The sequence below is a fragment of the Haliaeetus albicilla genome, chromosome 2 (genome assembly GCF_947461875.1).
Source record: "Haliaeetus albicilla chromosome 2, bHalAlb1.1, whole genome shotgun sequence".
NCBI classification, from domain to species: Eukaryota; Metazoa; Chordata; class Aves; order Accipitriformes; family Accipitridae; genus Haliaeetus; species Haliaeetus albicilla.
This window is the reverse complement of record NC_091484.1, coordinates 41,240,952-41,260,571: the sequence shown is the minus strand read 5'-3', so window position 1 is coordinate 41,260,571 and position 19,620 is coordinate 41,240,952. Positions and strand designations below refer to the sequence as shown.

General features: G+C 41.9%; 1 protein-coding gene across 2 annotated transcripts in view; it reads right to left on the bottom strand.

The window, feature by feature from the left end:
- RFTN1 (raftlin, lipid raft linker 1) overlaps positions 1 to 11,739 on the bottom strand; it is a 96,050-nt gene extending 84,311 nt beyond the window's left edge. The window contains exons 1-2 of one of the 2 annotated variants that reach the window (XM_069772238.1): positions 11,605 to 11,739; positions 1,030 to 1,185 (exon numbers count right to left, since the gene is read on the bottom strand). In XM_069772238.1, the coding sequence (XP_069628339.1) occupies positions 1,030 to 1,174 (145 nt within the window). In that variant the 5' untranslated portion in view covers positions 1,175 to 1,185; positions 11,605 to 11,739. Of the gene's footprint in view, positions 1 to 1,029; positions 1,186 to 10,909; positions 11,323 to 11,604 lie in introns of those variants that run through there. The other variant, XM_069772245.1, reaches the window with a different exon arrangement.
- Between the last annotated feature and the right edge of the window lie 7,881 nt (positions 11,740 to 19,620).

Here is a 19,620-nt window from a genome sequence, read left to right as displayed (position 1 = left end):
ACAACAAATTCATATTACTCTGGGATGAACATACTGAACTGCACTAGAGGCGTCACATCAAGCGACGTACCAGCAGCTCTTTGTCTCACACAGTGAGACACATACCACTTTGGCTTTTCCTTTGACCTGACTTGCAAAACAAGAGAAGCAGCAGCACACCGCAGGGCAAAAGCATAGAGGCTCTAGCTGGCATCCTGCCAACTAGCTGTAACAGATTTTGGTACTGTGTTGTTTTATATATAGCAAGAAGCAGGTCCCAGCCTTCTGCTCAAGCTTCAGATTTCCAAATGGTGTGAGGAGTAATTGCTTGGAGAACAGGCTAATTTTGAAGTGAAAGAGGGCACAGGCGATGGTGTGAGCAATACTGGCAGAGATGCTTGATGTCAATCAGGAAGGAAAGAAATGGAATATCTGTGGATTGTCATGTGAATTAAAAGCAAGACTATTTCAAACAGAAAAAAACCAACAAAGGTAAAAATTGCATGTAGACCTTCACCCCTTTGATGCATTAGGTCTTCAGTGTCTCCCACTACCCTGTTTCCACCCCCATGGGTGCACCTCTAAGTATTTGTAACCATGTAGGAGTTATGTAAGCTATGTTAGCAAAACTGAAAACACTAACTTCAACCTCTCAAAATACTCCTGAGGGAGCACAGGGAGCAGAAGGGGAGTAAGAAAAGAGAGCAGTAAAGTATATAACCTGGCAGACCCGAATTGCTTTACCATACGAAACTTGGATAAAATGCAAATTAAGGAAACAATCATCCATATTAAAGTAACACACACACAAAAAAAAAAGTAGGGGGGTAAAGGAACCTAAAATCTGATAGCCTATAACTAGCTCTAAGGTTAAAAATTTACAGAAAATTCTCAATCAGATCTCTGCACATAAGCATTATGACTGAAGGCATTTACTTAAAGAAACCAAAGACATTTTAAAAACTAACTACTATTCAAAAAACATTATGGAGCAATTAACATGTTAATTTGAATAGAAAAAAAATCTAAAGAAAAACATTGTGTACTTACTATCATTTAGTGTCGTGAAGTCCAGGAATTGATATTCATAGCAAACATCTATCTTGGTTTCTACCTGTGGCCTCTTCAAAGTTGAATAGATATTACCAGGTCGTTTTTCATCATGCTTCTCTAGTTTGTTCAATCCACAACCCATTTCAGCAGCTCCTGATACAAGGAGGCAGGGAAAGGGAAAAGAGAAAATGTATCAACACCTTTCCTTCTGTTTTTTTCTTTCTGGTTTCATGCACCACACTACTGCATTATGGTGATTTTTAGTTTTTAAATACAAGCTACCTACAAACTATATGAAATAGTGTAATTAAATAAATGCTCAGATAGTAACTGAAGTATATACTACTCATACCAACCTTCAGGCATGCTATTATTTTATTGGAAAATTGACAGTTTAATGCATGTATTTTGCATCTTTCAAATTTATTCAATAGTATACTCTGGAAGACACATTTTCCATTATAAAAAGGGGCTGAAAATGCAAAATAACTTGCTAATATAAGGGTTGACAACTTAATAACAATTTCTATACATGCAGTTACTATGAGAGCAGATAGTATTATCTTTTACACAGATCTCTGTAACACTCAAATTAATATCTAGACTTGTAATTCAATAGAAAAAGCAGGTTTGCAGAGAACTACCAGCATTTAGAAGACTACCTCACTTCCTTCCACCTCATTTTTTCAGGTAAACCACCAGAAATAGTGGCACTTTATAGAAGCCATCTTCAAATCAGAAGAGGCACATGGCCACAGAACTGGACTAGATAAATCTAGTTCTCTTTAATAAGCTGCCAGCCCACAACATTTTAAAGCATTACTCCTTACAACCATTTCTGCTACACAGTAAATGTTTCTCAATATCCTGCATATTATGGCTCATCTGAGTATGAAAGGATGGAAGAATTGCTCTGTGAAAATACTCAGATGATCCAAATCCTCTCTTTCCTCTTCAACAACACTGGTTGGACTGAGGCAAATTATTTCAACCAGCAGTGAGTATGAAAAGATAAAGACACACCAGCTAGGCACCTCAGGTTTTTCATTACAGCCCACCCAATATTCTGCTTCCGCAGAGTAACTCATGCTTTGGGGATGGGGAGGGAAATGCAGAATAAACACTCAGTGACGAAGAGGAGCTCCCACAGGCCACCCCAGACACTTTGAGGCATGGGATCCTTCAGTGTAAACATGCTGCATGAAGCATCACAAAGATCAGTGTTTCAGCCTCCCTGCAACCTCTGACAGACAGCAACAAGCACCTGAAAAACTTCAGTCACAGACTAGGGCTGCCTTTACCTTGACAGTTAATAAATATAAAGTGGAGAATGAAAAACCAGTTCAGGTTCCCTATCTCCAAAGAGGTGCTTGTAAGCTTATGCCACAGCTCCATCCCCCAAATAGCTAGAAAGCTGGTCAAATTTCCAGTCCCAATGTATTTGGAATCTACTTGTAGAAATTTATTTATACTTACATTGTGCTTTAACTTTTATTTTTGTCCCTCCTTTGTATTTCCTTGTGAAATCATTTTTATGATTAGTTACCAAATCCCTTCCCATATTGTGCTAGGACAAATGTGCTCAAGTCCTTTCCTGCCACTTACAAGACAGGATCTCTCCTCCCTTCATCACCCCACTCACTCTCATATGCATCACTCCTGTTTTCATTTTTCTGTGAACACAGGTGACCACAGGCTCAAAATGAGATATTAACAAGGCCTATTAAAATAACATTGATGCTTCCCTGTCTCTACTACAAATAACATGCTTACAGCACCCAAATCATCACTGACAGATGAATCACATTCACAGTTTACCACCAGCTTCCTAGTAGACAAAGAACCCATTTCTCTTTATTTTTATCCAACACAGCTAATTGAGGAGTTTCGAACTCATCCCCTATAACTTTGCTCTATTCCTTTGCATTTCTACTACTCAGTAATAAAATCATCCCATTCTCCTGCACCCCTGAAGAGCTGGAAGTCTTTCCATGCTCAGCAATGCTGCCCACCTTCATATCATTTGCAGACTCCGTAAGTGCACACCTACATCTTATTGCAAAGTCACTAATAAATACATCAAAATAGGACTGACCAACACATCAAACCTTAAAAAAATACCACAGTAAGTATTTGATCACACAGAAACTAGAAGCAGAAAACACATTTTCTAGAAAGACCTGCAGCATCAAGAAAAATGGATGATGTGTCATATGTGTTCCTGAACTTTAAATATTTGGTGGATTCATCCAACAGAAAACAACCTTCCCTGCTTATTTTGAGAGAAAAGTAAAAACTACTTTATTTTAACAATTTCTATAAATGAAAGCTAGGTTTGGGGATTTTTATTTTTTTCTTTTGGCATTTAAGGTCAAAAATCCTCAGGATCTTTTTCTCTTCCCAAAGTGCTACTTTCTACTTTTTTTTTTTTTGTAATGACAACTACTACCATTAAGTAAAGAAAAGGATTATTCTTTCATATATACAGCTGCTTCTTTCTTTTGCCTGTGCAATATGATTAGCTTAAGTCTAAAATGTTATTTATTTTAACATATAAATGTATATTGTATATTAATGTGCCTAACAAGATACTATATGTATTTCCACAGACTGTAATGAAACACATCTAGCAGCATACTTGTGCTTTAATATATTGTAGAGTGACGAATTAAGATAGCAATAAGTGTTAGCAAGTGTATCAAATTTCCTGTTTCAGCAATGGCCCAGTAATTCTTACACATCATAAGTATACAGTACAGCATTTTGCAAGGAAAAAAATTCCATTTCAGAGGTCATTAAGCCGCAGTGCCTGCAACCCTTAGTTATAAAAAGAGTTTGAAATCCACAGGACTCTTCAGACAGTGATGGCTGCAGAAGGAGGCCTTGGGGACTCAGTATTTCACATCACAGAGAGTTTTGCATTCTTTCCTAAATTGGGGTGAAAGTGCTAGAAAATACAAGCCTGCTCCTCCAGCAGCAGCCACAGACACTCTCCTGTTCTTCTCTAGCAAACATTTCCTCAGCCCTTTTGAGAAAACCAGTCCATCCTCATCGCCCATGCAAGTAGTGATCTCTGCAAACTGCCAACCCACAAGTCATTCAGCACAGAGATACCTGCCCACTTGGGACTCGACTGAAAACATACATTTTTTGTATTAATTCACTGAGTTTCTGCTTACCAGAAGACTGATTTTCACCTTCCTGCTGCTTGGCTAAAACTTCAGTTAGTACCTTGAGGATAAATACTTCCCCATATTTTGTTAAGCATAGACAATTATATTTATGTTACTAAAGCACACATACAGAAAAGGATGTTTTCACTTGAATAAAAATGAGGTATCTGTAGAAAAAATAAGTTTCACAACTTCTCAATCTTTTCCACAGTAATTAGGATGCAAGTGCTGCAGCAGTAGAAAATAAATCTTAAGAAATAAAGTTCCTACTTTAATACAGGAATCTAAGTATTAAAAAAATTCCAGAGTTGTATTAATTCTTAAAGTTTTCTCAAAGATACTGATGACGTGTGTATGACAAGTAGTCACTGAATCACCAAATTCTGCTCAATGTTATCCCACAAACTTCCTATTGGGACAGCTTGCTTTATAACCTTCCAAAGACTTTTAACATTAGTTATTACCCTCTTCCTTCCTTTCCTCTGCAGCAAAGTTAGTGCTGTTCAGTCTTTCCACCCTTGTCTGAAAACATCTCCTTGCTTTTCAGTTACAAATCTAGTTGTCAACAGGACATTATTCACCTTCTTAATTTTCTACATTGAAGTTCTCAGACAGTGCTGTAAGAAATGTTCATCACTGATGCATTCAAAGTAATCTAAACTCACTTCAACCCCCTTTTTCAGCAGGTATATTGTTTTGCTATAAGGGATGCTTAAGGCTACTGTACTACATACATTTATCCTGGCTTTCTATATCCGCATGTGAATTCCACTTTTTCTTATTCAGTATTAAAACAAAATATTATCATTAATATTCACTTTTTAGTAAATTAAAAACAATATTTCAAAAACACTGCCAAATTTTGAAATATTTTTTGCTCTACAGTAGGTTCTAAGAGAAAATTTTTCATTAATGTAAAAATTATCAACTCACTAGTTCCTCCATACTTACAAGAAATACGTTGAGTGAGAGAAAAAGTAACATCTAACATCTAATGAAGAATATTAACCACTAAAATTAAGATTTAGCTATGGGCTCTTACAGCTACACATGCTGGAAAAACTAATTCTGTCCACAAACTCACTTAGATTGAGAATTAATCTTACATGTGCCCTATGATCTTTATAATCTCTAAAATTGTTCTTGTGTTCAGCCACGTGATGATAAAACTAGAACTGAAACCCAGATCTAACAACAGATTGGGGGGGGTTTTTTGTCTGTATCTCATTTTAATTTTGTGAAACTTCAAAAATGGAAGCCGTGATGAGTTGCAGAACAACAGGAAAGCCTACAGTCAATTAATTCCTAAGTTCATCTTGTGAATGACAGCAAAGGCCCCCATTGATTAAGAAACAAGCAGCTTGCTTCTTTAAACTGAGTTCAAAAATTTAATCCAGGATTTGTACGTCCCGAGCAAATGCCCAACTTGCAAGCCACAGAATAAGCTTCTTGCTGCCACCTCCTCTTCCCCATTACTGTCCTTCATCATGTGTTTTTGGAGAACGTCTGGAGGAACAGGACAGAGACGCACCCCAGCATGGCAAATGACCTGCCCCTGAACACTCCTTCCCAACGCAAGTTTTATTGAAACTGGTACCATTCTTTCCCATGAGAAAAAAAAAAACCTACAATGAATTGTACTCAGCAGGAGAAAAAAAACAGTATTTCCACTTTCAGGCACCTCTGTGATCCATGAAAACAACTGTATCTTGAATAAAACATAGTAATTTTTATAGCTCTCAGAGATCTGCCAAGTTTTCAACTCATCATCTCTGAACCTAAGCTTTGTTAAAACACCCTCACCAGCTTGGGTTTGCTTTCTCATTTTACCAGCTTGTGTTCAAAATAGATGAAATACAACAAGTTCAGAATTAGCAAAGAAGAACAACAAGCATAAAATAATATCATGTCGCTAACAACTTATTTTTGTCAACAGTGGTTGAGGCCCCAGGATTCCTTTTCAGCAGGGAAAGAGCACAAAGAAGAGAAGAAAAAAACCCTTGCCTTCTATCTGATTTTCTGTTCGGGGTTTTTGGGGGAACAAATGGAGGTAATTTTCTGATGCATCACCCCTTCCTTTCATAGAACTCCATAACAATTTATCTCCAAGGAATAGTAATGAAAATTACACTGAAACATAGCAGAGCCACATGGCTACTGGAAGCTTGAATAGATTACCAGACTAAGTAATTTAAGTGATGTTTATCAACTAAGTATATATTGGCTAAACAGTTTATTTCAACTATATCAATATTACAGAAAGCTTTATATCAATGACTACCTACAGCTAGTGATTGAAATTATTTGAAAAGAATCGCTAAACAATTCTTTTAAATACTTATAATATCAGAGTCAACTTCTAAGTATATAGCATTAGACTGAATATTCTAATACACATGTAAGTGCAATACACTGCCACCTGAAATAGAAACAAGGTAATTTTAATACTTACAATGGCATCCAAAGAAAACATACAGGCAAATTATGCTACTGCCAGCTTGTTTTTAAGTGCAATTACTGAGAACATGCTTGCTTCCATTATTACATTTAAAATATTTATTGTCCAGAACTAGTGACCTCATTTTGTAAGTTTTATCATGAATTAATTTATTTTTTAAAATACGTATCATAAGTTACTGCTAAAGTTCCTTTCACAAAATTATGGAATACAGTGTTCTTACTGATGAGCGCAGCAGCTGGGAAACAAGATAACTGCAATGTATTAATAGGTTTTCTCTCTTGATTTTGGTTAAGTCCTTTCATCCTGGTTCTTCCTTCCATGGGTAATACTTAGCTACCTCACAGGGATGCTAGAAGGCTTTTACAAATAATTACAGGACTTCACATTTGTTGTGCAGTAATGAGACATGCTTATTTTCTTAAACACTCACTCCTGCAATCCTGACCTTTCCATTTTCAAAATAATAAGCACTTCATGCTCAGCTCAGTTCACTTGCTGGCATGTGGTCACTTAATTCTTGCATCCTTCCCAGTCTACAAAACATCAGAGTGTTTAGACCCCCATTCAGCTCTAAACAAACCCTGAGAGAGTGTGCAAATTATGGTTGAGTCCCTTTCCTAGCATAGTTAAAGCAATGAAGCAGAAGAGGAGTAACAAGGCAAAAAAACATCAGGCAGGGAAGCATAACTGAAGCAGAGGATTAAAAACACCAGACCTGACAAACTGGGTATACAGGTAAACAAAGAAAGGAGACTAGTACACTAGGATGACCCTTTATAGGTTCCCAGAATAGAGCCATGCTCCTGACATACCCCCATTTTTCCCTCTTTGGTTTACCACTGTTTAGGTTTTTTGTGAGATTACACTCATTAAGAGGAAAATTCTGTACCAAGAGATACCTACTTGGTCCTTTTTGAAGAGTCTTACCATACAGGTAACTACATAAGCATATATTCAATAAACACTGCAATAATTTTTATTTGTGGGCAAGATCAGTTGTTTAAGTAACTAACGTTTATCAAGTAATTTAAAAGATTCTCAAAGACTTATTTTGCAAACACAAAGAACGATTACCATAAATCAGTCCTATCTATTGCTGCATGTCACAACTGACCAATTTTTTTCACCATATACTTACCAATTTGACTAGCACTATCAGGATTTTAGACTTGCAGCTGATAACTAAATCTCTGCTTATAGAAAGGTTGGTGAAAGAATAATCCCAGATTTATTCTTGATGATTGATTTTATTTAAATTAAACAGTAAAGCCACCAAAGTAAATCTGCAGTTAAAGGTTTTCAGTTTCAAAAGGCAAATCTCAAAAACTAGGGGAACTCATTAGTGAGATGAACAGGAATGAAAATTTGGAGGACCTGAGCATAGGGGAGGTCTGGAACATGTTTAAACTACAATATGAATATCTGCAGAATTTGTAACCCAAGGAAGTGACAAGAGAATTCATAAGAAGGTTTCCAGACCCAGCAAGATGAATTACCTAATAAAGAAGGAAAGGTAGAATAAGCAGAGACCTTTCAAAGGACAGGAAAAAAAGCTCAGCAGAGGAAACTACAGTCTCGGATCAAGAAACACCAGCATCAGGTGAAATGTGCCAGAAGTCAAGCCCAGCTAGAGGCCAAAGATACTACAACTAAACGGAAGCAGAGTGCAAATCAGGAGAACTAATGTGGGTTCATACCAAGAACTCAGCAAGACCTGTCATGATGAACTGCAGATCCAATTGCTCGAATTAAAAAACAAACTATTGCACCAGGTTTGGTACCATCTCCCTGGGAGACAAGAAAATGTATTGCCTACATGAAAAAAAGGAGGAAAACATCAAATTTGTCCAATTAAGACAATTGCTAGTCTAGCCTGAAGAGTTTGCTAAGCTTTAGGAAGCTTTAAGAAGAAAACAAAATAATACACAGATAAATATGATACGGATTTAGCAAAGTCAGAACAGACTGATAGGTCTTAATCACAAGTCATGGAGGAAGCACAGCCCTACTATGCAGCACATCAAATAACACACCACCATGATAACATGATTTCGGCGAAGTATTATTAGATGCTATTATTTTTATTACAGTGCACACAACACTAAGCTCTGGCTCAACTCTGCTGCCCTGCATAACACACACTTACTTTCCTCTGCACTGTCCCTGGGTCTGCAGGTCATCGGGCTACCTCTGCAGGCTCCCTGCCCATAACCAGGAGCTGCCACCAGCTGCGCTTAACCCTCTCTAGGGAAACAAAGCTGTTTTGCGTGTGTGTGCATGTGGACGAGAGGGTGGGAGGATGAAAAGCAAACAGGATGAGAGAGAACTAGTGGAGGAGTAAGGCAAGTGTTGTGCTGGTGTTGGGGAGCAATCTGAGGAACAGGTTGGAGGGAGATCCTTGCTTCTTACCCCACCCACATCACCCTATAACGCTCATCCAAAAGATTTATTACTGAGTGATACCATGATGCTGTTTTTCAGTACAGCAAAAGATTCAGGTGGTACCACATATTTCTGCAAACTACTTTTAGGCAGGGTATTTCTGGTGGAGATAACAAAGTGTTAATGTCACTGGACAAAGCACAGGTAAAATTTCTCCTGAAATACCGTGGCTGCAAATGTTCAAGCAAGATGCCTCCACGTGAAGACAGGAGACTACTGAGATGCTAAGACGGACTAGAGAACTACTCTCAAGAACTTAAGGGGAAACTATAGCAGCTAACTTTTACTGTCTAGCAAATTAAAGACTGAATGGACCTGACAAAAGCATGCACAGGAATGCTAGATATGAATCTATGAATCCAACTTTCCTCTAAAGTTAATCCCACACCACTCTGAACCCAAAGAAAACAGGCGTGAAAAACAGACGCATATTGCAATGTATGCACAGTAGCTTCAAGGACAGCAAGTAAAACCATGGTAAAACACAAAGCTAGACAGAGTTGTCAGTCCTATGATTACTGTCTTTTGCTACTTTGCCATGGAGTAAAAGCCTGGCCAACCGATTTGGGGTAAAAGTAAAGTGGACCACTGGAGCCAGGTGTGAAGCTGTGGGATCTCACATGAAGTTGGGGGATGGAATAACAGTTAAGTGATTTTTTTCTTTCTTTCTTTATTTAAAATACAGACTTCATCGATCTTTATTTTCATTCTTCAAAAGGCTGTGGCTCCAGCTTTTCAGCTTTTTCACCACAGATTCTAAGGCCACTTCATTATACCCAATATGGTATCTGCATTTCCCAATACCACAGCTCAGAACTCCCCTAGGTATTTAATCACAGCTGTATATACTCATTTCGTGCTACATTCTTGCTCTCAGACCAGGGGAATGCCAGCATTCAAGCTGTGGAAAGCCCCTTGCCTAATGTAACTAACTTGAGGTTAAGTTAGATTCCTAAAATAACCCTTCATTCTGAGACTTTTTTTTTTTTTCACAGAAAAAACAGAAATTAAATACACAAATGTGACCACTTGTATTGTGAAAAAGAGGGTTATTGCCAGTAACTTGTTATTCAACACCAGAGGCTGAAATGGTTTGGATTCATTAAAAATAAAACATAAAAGCAGATGTACAAAAAGATTTCCCCTTACAAAGCAGAGATCAGCTATCATTTGACAATGTTAGTTATTCTCCTACTAAAAACAAAAAAACAACCACATAATCTGTTTTTTACAGGAATAAAAACAGAAGTGCTATACAATCATACCATAGCTTCCAGACTTTGCCTGAAAACATTAAAGAACGTTTTGTCAGGTGTAGTTAAATTTTTATTATTGTACATGCAACAGTCACCTCAGCACAACCGCCAGCCCTACCAGGACCCTAAGAGGACTCCAGCACTGCTCCCTGTCCTGCCACACAGCAGCCTCTGGTTCAGCTTGTGCCCCCGGTCCGAGCTGGCAGCGCTCTGGGCGCGAAGCACGCTCAATCGTAATGGAGAAAAAATGCCTCCCATTTATTACCTGACCGAGTTGCAAGTATCACAGAAGAGCTGTAAAAGTCCACCCAACTAAATTCCCCGTTTCCAGAAATACGCAGGCTGCGAGAAGTAGCTGCTCTGACAAGAATTTCGATAAACCAGAGAGGAGAGAGACATATTTCACACTCCGATATACAACTGCTGACCCATCGTCACACTACCTCTCCTTATGTTGTAGTAAAAATGTGCTGAAACAGTATCGCGGACTTAAAAAGACAAGATCCAGCCCAGCCTCTGAAAATAACAACTGTAAAGTCACAAACCCCAGCTAGCCACACGACGGCCCGTCGCGGTACCGCCGCTTCCAGGTGCCCGGCATGTGACGAGCGGAGCGGCGCCGCGCCGGGCCGGGCGGGCGGGCACCCGCCCCGGCTCCTCTCAGAGCTCTCCTCCTTTCCCGGCTCTGCCTCACCGCGGCGTCGGCCGGACGCGAAGAACCGCGCTGGCTGGAAGCGATTTTCAGCGAAGCCGCCTCCGGTCGCCGCAAGCGCCCCAGCCGCAGAAAGCCCCGGCGGAGCCCGGCGGGTCTCCTCACCGCCTGACAGGACGGCGCCGCCCGCCGGACCCGCCGCCTTCCCGGGCCTAACGGCCAGCGCGGGCGAGCTCCGCACCGGCCCCTCGGCAAGCGGCAGGACCGAAGCGGGCGGCACCCTTCGGAGCAGCGGTTTACCAGCGCTGCACAAACCGAAATCCGCTCGGGGAGAGGGCGGCAGGGAGGGCGTGCCTCCCCCGGCGCCAGCCTCGAGCAGCCCCTCCGAAGCCGGGCACGCCGGCCAGCCCGGGCCCCGCTCCGAACTTCAGGGGCCAGAGGATCAAGACGAGTCAGAGCCCCGGAGCCGCCCTCCCCGCTCTGCCGCGCCGACCCTACCCAGCGGCAACCCCCGATCGGCCCCGGACCCCCCCCCCCCGCCCCCCTCGCCAAGTTTGCTCGCCGGGCCGGGCGGCTGCGCGGCGGTACCTGGGACAGGCGGCGGGCGAAGCGCAGCCCGGCGGTGCTGAAGGATGCCCGGCGGGCGGAGACGGCGGGCCCCACTGACAGCGCTTCCTCCTCCTCCTCCTCCTCCAGCTGCCGCCCGTGCCCGCCCGCCGCGCTCGGGGGCCGCTCCCCCCCCGCCCCGGCTCCGCGACAGGGAGGTGCCGGGGCAGCGCCGCGCCGCCACACGGCCCCGCCGCCCGGCAGAAAGTTTGTGCCGCGCAGCCCGGGGCGGCGGCACGGCGCGGGAGGCGCCTCCGCGGGGCCGCGCCGGGCAGCTCCGCGCCGCGCCGAGCCCCGCCGCCCTGGGGCCGCGGCCACTTCCTCTTCCTCCGAGCTGCCGGGCCGAGCCCCGCGCCCAGCGAGAGCCGCGCCGAGGCAGGGAGAAGGGCAGCGGCGCTTCCCGCCCGCTCCACCGACGCGGCCCGAGGGCGGACTGCTCCGCCCGCCGGCCAGGGCTGGAAGTCCCTCACGCACCGCCCGCCTCACCCCCCACCCGCGGGCCCAGCGGGACCCTGTGCCGGGGCTTTGCTCCCTTCCCCTCCGCCCCAGGCCCGGGCGGACCCTGCCTCGGGGGTTTCGGTCCCACACCGTCGAGTCAGACCTGGGCTCGCGGCAGTAGAACCGCCCTCCTTACACCCAGAGCATGAACGTCTCCTTTCGGTGTGCCTGTTCTCTCATCCTCCCTCAGATGGTGGCGAGCCCTCCCTTCTCCAGGTGACACAAGTGCAGCTCCCTCAGCCTCTCCTTGCAGGACGGGTGCTCCAGCCCTGGCCTCGGTGGCCCTCCACTGAGCCTGCCCCAGCTTTTTAACAACTTGCCTGTTGCAGGATTGGGGGGGGGGGGAGAATGACACACCTGGACACAGTATGTGGTCTAGAAGAGCCCTAATGAGTGCCAAGTAGAAAAGGATAATCACTTTTTCCAAGCTACTGGCATGCTGCTGTTACCTTTGTTGGCTATGGTCAGCTTGCTGCCTACTAACATGCCCACAGCCTTTGCAACAGAGCTGCTACCCAGGCGGGCGGTTGCCAACCTGGATCTGTGCAAGGTGCCATCCCTTCCCAGAGGCAGAACGTTTGTCCTTGTTAAATTTCAAAAAGTTCATATTGGCCTGTTCTTGAGGCTGACCAGGTCCTTCTGGACAGCAGCCCAGCCCTGAAGCTTGTCAATGGCACCCCCAGTATGCGGTCATGTGCAAACATGGCAACAGTGGATCCTGACATCTCCTCCAGGTCCTTGAAAAAGATTAAAATACAACAGGCCTCTGCTTGCTACTGCCCTCCAGGCAAAGTGCAGCCCATTAAACTGCAACTGTCCAAGCTCAACCACACAAGGAGCTTTTTACCCACCTAGCTGTCCACCCACCTAGACTACAGAAGCCTAAGCACATGCAAAAATAGCACGGGAGCCAGTGCCAAGCACCTTACTAAAGTTGCCATGGCATCCACTACCATTCCCATGCCTACAAATGCAGCCATTTTATCATAGAAGGCAAACGGTGAGGCATGATGGCACCCTTTCCAGACACATGAAACACACAAAAGCAAGTCTGTTCCAAGGGCATTCCATGATTCTCCCAGGGACTGGTTTCCTCACGGTTCCCCAAATTGTCCTTCTGGCCTTTTCTGATAATGGGCGCAACATTTGCCTCGCTTTAGTTGTTGTGCACCCTCTTACCCCACTCTAAAAAGTACATAGAGCAGCTGCTCTCAAGGCATCAGCCAGCTCTTCCCAGCGCCCTCAGACACAGCCCAGCTGGTCTCAACTTTGTACAGGTCAAGTTCTCAGAAGAATCCCTGTCTTGATCCTCATCCGTTGCTAGTAGTTCTTCACTTGCTCGAACCTTGCCTCCAAGCACACAGGTCAGGAAGATTGAGGCAAAGGCAGCTCTGACTACATAGGCCTTACCTGTGCTCACATTCAACAAGCAGCCTACATGTTTCTTATTCAGCCTCCTACTGTTAACATAGTTTTTTTGAGAGCAATGTGAGATTCCACAAGCCCTTGTGTGCGTCAACACCATCCCCTACGTGCCTCGGCAACATTTCTAACAACTTTCGCCACAACCTGTTCTTGCTTCCACCATGATAGTTTTGCAAGGAAGTTCAGCCAGATGTTCCCTGTTTAGCCTAGCTGGTGTCCCAATTCATCAATTTTTTTTCCTATTTGGATGTGCCACTCTCGCATAGGGAAAAGGTTCCCTTTAAAAACCCACCAGCTTTCCTACGCTCCCTTCACCTTTCAGAGCTGCCTCCCATGGCATCCCATTTACCAGTTGCCCAAGTATGCTCTCTGACATCCAAGGACTTGCCTTCCTCACTCCCTTCAGGATCCTGAGATCCACTGTATGATCACGCCTACAGCCAGGGTTGCTATTACCACATTCCTAAACAATTCTTCCTTGTTAGTGGACATCCATTTGTGCAAAACCCCTGGTTGGCCCATTCAGTATATCTACCAAGAAAGCTTCCTGAAATATGCTGGATTGCTTTCATTCCACCATGTTACCCTTCCAGCTGTCAGGGAGATTAACTCCTCTCCAAGAACCAGGATCTGTGACCCATAGATGTCGTTGAGTTGCTAATTTAATCAACCTTCATCATGAGTAGCTGGTCTGTAATCCACCAACACGTCACCCTCAGTAGCCTCTCCTTTGATCCTTAGCGTTCTCAACCAGCCTGTTATCCATCCAAGAGCTCCATACATTCCAGCTGCTCTTTTTACAGAGAGGGCATCCCTCCACCCTCATCTTCCTTGTCTCTCCAGAAAAATGTGTATCCATCCCAAATGTCATGCTTGTGGACCAAGTCTGGAACTTTGCTTGCCACCTTCATTGTACCTCCCCTTATTAGGCCAGAAACCTGTTCAGCAGCTCCTAAAACACCTTGATAAATACTGAAACTGCTTGAAGCCCTTGTGCCCAGCAGACACAATAACATTTGCTACACTTTGTCCACTTCAGAATCTCTCTCCCTACTGTGTAGGTGCATAAGCCAAATTAAATTATGTAAAAATATATAAGCAAACACTACATTAGCACTTCAATTCCTTCCTAGCTGCATAGTATTTCTGTATTTAAGGCTGGTATTGTGATGGATGAAATCTATTTGAAAGTACTCCCTCCACTTTTCCCTCAAGTGCCATCATGGAACAAGAAAATTTCCCCGAAGTGGCCTCTGTCCACATTCAAGTCCTCTTAAAGCACAACTATCAGCATTAACTAGTAGTCGGTAGCCAAAAGCATAACATCAAAACATTGGAAGTAGGGAAATGAAGTTACTTCTTTACCATTGCTGAACTATGAAGTAAACACTAGCAATGAATTCTGTGTGGGAACTTTACTCATCTCTATTTCCTTCTGTGTGTTTTGGTTTTTTCCTCTCCATTTCTTTTAATTATTTACACAGTCTTTCCTCTTTCCTTGTCCTTCATCATTTTTCCTCCACTCATTAGTTTCTCTGGCTTTCTGACTGTGTGAGAAAGCAGCATGCAGTCACATCAGGGTGCCATGTAATTGAACTGTTTTTCTGATACTACTGTTAAAGCATATGGGGAAGGACTGTTAAGTGTGTAGGAAGTGGAAGTGCAGCTTTCCCTGTATTATAAACACATCAGGTCATAGATGGCTCCAGAAGGAGCATCCTGGGCACCAGACCTTGTGGGCCCCGTAGGATTTGCAGATCTACACCTCAGGGGTTGAATTGAAAGGATGTCTGACAACATTAAAGACTTTTGCTGGTGTTAAGTCTTCTCGGATACAGAAAGGGACATCAGCACTATGGAAACAGCGTTCCTAGATGACCATAGAGTGCTATGAAGTACCAGTCCTGTACAGATGGAAAGTGTTTCAAATTAATGTTTACAGTGGGTCACATAGCACAGACCCAGGCACTAAAAGCCATCTTTCCACTACCCACTTCACAGTCAGTAACTATCAGACATGTCTGCAAACTTAGAGCTCTCAGATATGAGGTATTTCGATGCACCAATTTCAACCTGGAATTCCTCTACTCCAGTGTTAAATATATGACCCATTAAGACATTTCTGCACTTTTTAATAGAGAGAAATTTGAATTAAATTTTTGTTCTGTAGCATTTTTGACACAAAGGTGTTTTTCTCTGACTACAGAAGTATATTACAGAAGCAGCAGATTAATTAGCAGGATAGGATACCTCTACTATCACCTATTTAGATGTGTCTACATTGAAATTCAAGAAAACAAAGATGGTTCAAGTGCCTGGTATCAAGGAATGTAAGCTGAAGCATAGCATACAATCTAAATTGATGCTGTACATCTAAACTATTGTTTCTAGACTACCACTGTAAGAATTTCTGCATTCCACTCTGGCTCACTAATCTTCATATATTCTTTAAAAAAAAAATTATGCACTGTTCCCATATTTTGAGATTATTTGCTTCTTTCAGAACCATTTTGGTACAGATTTGATTCATAAGATAGGATCTAGAACTTCTGACTGTAACAGGTATTTCATGTGGTACTCTAAGAAGAGGCAATATTCTTCCCATGAGAAATCTGATGAACTTGAAAAAAACTACATGAGCATCCCAGACATTTCAGAGTTGTTTGTTTATATATATATATAAATGCGTGTGTATACACACACACCCCCACCCCTCAGAACAATAAACTACTGCAAAACACAAGGGACTTGGTAATTAAATAGTAAAATACTGCTCTAACAACCATTTAACTATAAACAACTGAAGGACCTTATTGCTTTAATCAACAGTAAGATGTTGCCCCTTGTCACTCCATTAGGGAGTATTAGTTTACCTTAGGAGTTAAAAAGTGCTGTGATACATTTTATTTCTGTTTCTAGCCAGGGTAATCTCTCTTGTAAATCCACACATTTAGCAGTGCACACCTCTACAACCTCTTGTATCACAAGCAGGAGTGATCACGTTTTCCATTTGCACTTTGTAGTGCTGGGCGCAGCTGTGGAGGGAAGTTCAATGTAGGTGTAAATTGCTACTGGTAGGGCACTGAAGAATTCTGCTTTGCCAAATATCTGTACTTATTTTGGCATAGGCAGAGAAGATTATACATTGTGAAAATCAGCAAGAAATCACATGCACAGCATTTCTCTCTCATGTGAGGTGTTTCTAGTTATGCCACTAGATAACCCCTTGCTCGGTTATTCCTAGCATTATTTGAACAACTAATTGGAAAGATCCATGTAAGTGTAAGCCATTTATTTTTTTGCATGAAACTCAGTGTAATGCCAATTACTGTTATTTTCACTACAAAGTTAGACTCCAGCATTCAAGTTAACCACATCCCATTTTTCTAGTTTTCACAGTAGTATGAAAAATATTTACAGCTAATTTCGAACAAAGTTTGTTTCCTCTGTCAAAAAGCAAGACCCTTGCAACATCACATTGAACAGGATTCAGCAAAACTTAAGTTACTTCTGATAACCTAAGTTAATCAGAAACAGATAAAAAAATATGAGTAAAGGAAGTAAGTTTTGTTATTTACCTACCACTGTGCAAAAGCATGGTTAGTATCTACCGAGATTTTTATTTACAAGACAAAATATGAAAGAAAAGCCAAAATGAGAAAAACTAGACTCCATGTGAGGTAGACAAGTCATTTAGCATATTTTCCTCATTTATTGTTACCTTTAGTTTCAGATCACCAGTGCAAACTGCTATGAAACATCTGAATTACTCTTCAAGGGTCAGACTTTTTTCTTATTTGTTGATAAACCACCTTTTTGATTTCTAGTTTGTATTTTGCGCACTGTAGTAGAAAGCACCTCTGTCTTACCAATGCCAAATATATCATTTCCCGTGTACTCACTTCTGTTTCCACTTCAACTGGTATGAACTGGTATGATTGCTAGGGAAAACCATTCCTTTAGTTTTGCACAATTTCTTAGTGCCAAGCAATCTGCCACCATGGTAGCTCCAAGAAAGGATCTGTAGATGTCTGACCAGTTTCTGGTTCTGGCTTGTTTTTCCAAGGCTCTTGCACTCTCAAGATCTTGAATGTCTTGTAGTTTTCAACAGGTTTGAGTCATCAACCGGCTGAAGCACTCAAGACACAGAGGTGATGATAAGCTCAAGTGGCAATTAAAAGTGTTAAATTTTGTTTTCTTATTGCAAAGAAATTATTTCATCAGGTGTTATTCAGAACTAAGCCATAGGTTCTCAGAAATACCAGGAAAACTGCCTCCAAATCACAGAAGGAACCAAGACAGAATAGAAAGCTATGGAGAAGTCAGGTCTATACTGCTGCTGAAGACAGAATCAGACCAGTCCCCTATTGCTGGTGGTGGTATCACTCTTTGTGCCACAGCAGCAGCACACAGTCTGACCTTTGCTCAGAAGCAGCAGCTACTTTTGCCTTTCCAGTGTTCCAGATTAGGGAAGCAGCCTATGCACACTTATGTACTCAGACTGGGTCACAATTTCAGCCCGACTGGTTATTAAAAATAGCTCGTATTTTATTTCCAAAGAAGAGTAACTTCATGAGTCCTACCACTACAGCATTTTAATGGCACAGGACAATTTTTTATTTATTTTTTATTATTTAAGTGCTCCTATTGCTCATCTGTAGGCAACTACTAGGGAGCTGCAGAGGCTAGCTATAATTAAGGATCAATTTTCTGTTTTGGAAGCTCTTTCTGAAAGCTGGTTTCTATATTCTTGAAACTTAAAATACGCTTACAGCCATAGATTTCTGAAGACTACACATAGTTATATAATATTATGTGCGTGTAATTTTGACTTAATCAGTATCTGGTAGGATATGCCTCTGCAGGAGTAAGAGGCAAGCTGTGGCTACATTTGAGAATTACTGACAATTTATTTAATTCATCCCTATTTATTTTACCTTTCTTTAATGTTTCAGTACCCATCTGACAGAAATACAGATTTCACATTCTCATTTCATTAATAATTTTGTTTAAATCCAAGCTGTAGAAGAACCTTCAGAAGCAGGTGAGATATGCCCCAAAATGGCTGCATGTAACAGACTGTTGGCCAGAGAGCGAGATTTATTGCTGTATCAAGTTGGCACTAAAGCAGCTCTTGCTCCAGGTGATCAAAACAGTGGCTAAATTTTCCCTGTCAGAAGGGCCAATCTAACCAAGCATTTGAGAAGCTATGACCTGTTTCAGATTACATCACACAAGTTGTTTCTCTTGCATCTCTGTTCTCAGAAGTAAAAAATGGAGAGTTACATTAATTTCTGTAAGGTGCTTCAAAAACCTGCAAGTGAAAACCTTATATAAAGGGTCAGCTAGTAATAAGCCAGTGCAGAGGGCTGATTAAGACTTAATGTTAACAGGAAACACTAACTTACTGAAGGAGCTGGAATATCTGCTTTTTCCTTTGTTTGGACATCCAGACTAAACACAACTCAGTACCATCAGTAAGGCATTAGATATCTACTTATACTTAGTTCTGTTTCTTCAACATTCCAGTAGTTTAATACAGCACTATAACCAATCAATGCATTTTTCAATTTCTCCATTGCATTAAGCTAATTCACGTATAAGGGAAAGTAATTCTTAGAACTTTTGATGTTTTAGATTTCCACCTACCAGATACCTGGTGCCCAACTGTACTAATAAGGTCAACTGAGATTATCATTGCAATAAATTTCACTAACATGAAAAAGGACTAGACAACTAGGCACTTCAAATAATGCAAAAAGATTAATGAAATTTTTAGTAAGTGTTAAACAGTCTATTACCTTTATAGTAGATGGATAGGTAGGATACACCCCAGAAAAAACTATTCCACAAATTTGCAGCAGCCCAAACAAGGCACAAACACTGACTAGACCAGGCTAAAGACTAGAATGGGTCACTATCTTAAGGTTATGAGCACTTGATTCTAGCCCTATTGGTAGCAACTTGTGGAAAGAGTTTGCTTCATTTCCATCTGAATAAAAACTACATAGATACAGTCCCAGGAAATTCAGTACTTAATGCAATGATCTGCAAATTGGTACACTTAGTAAGTAC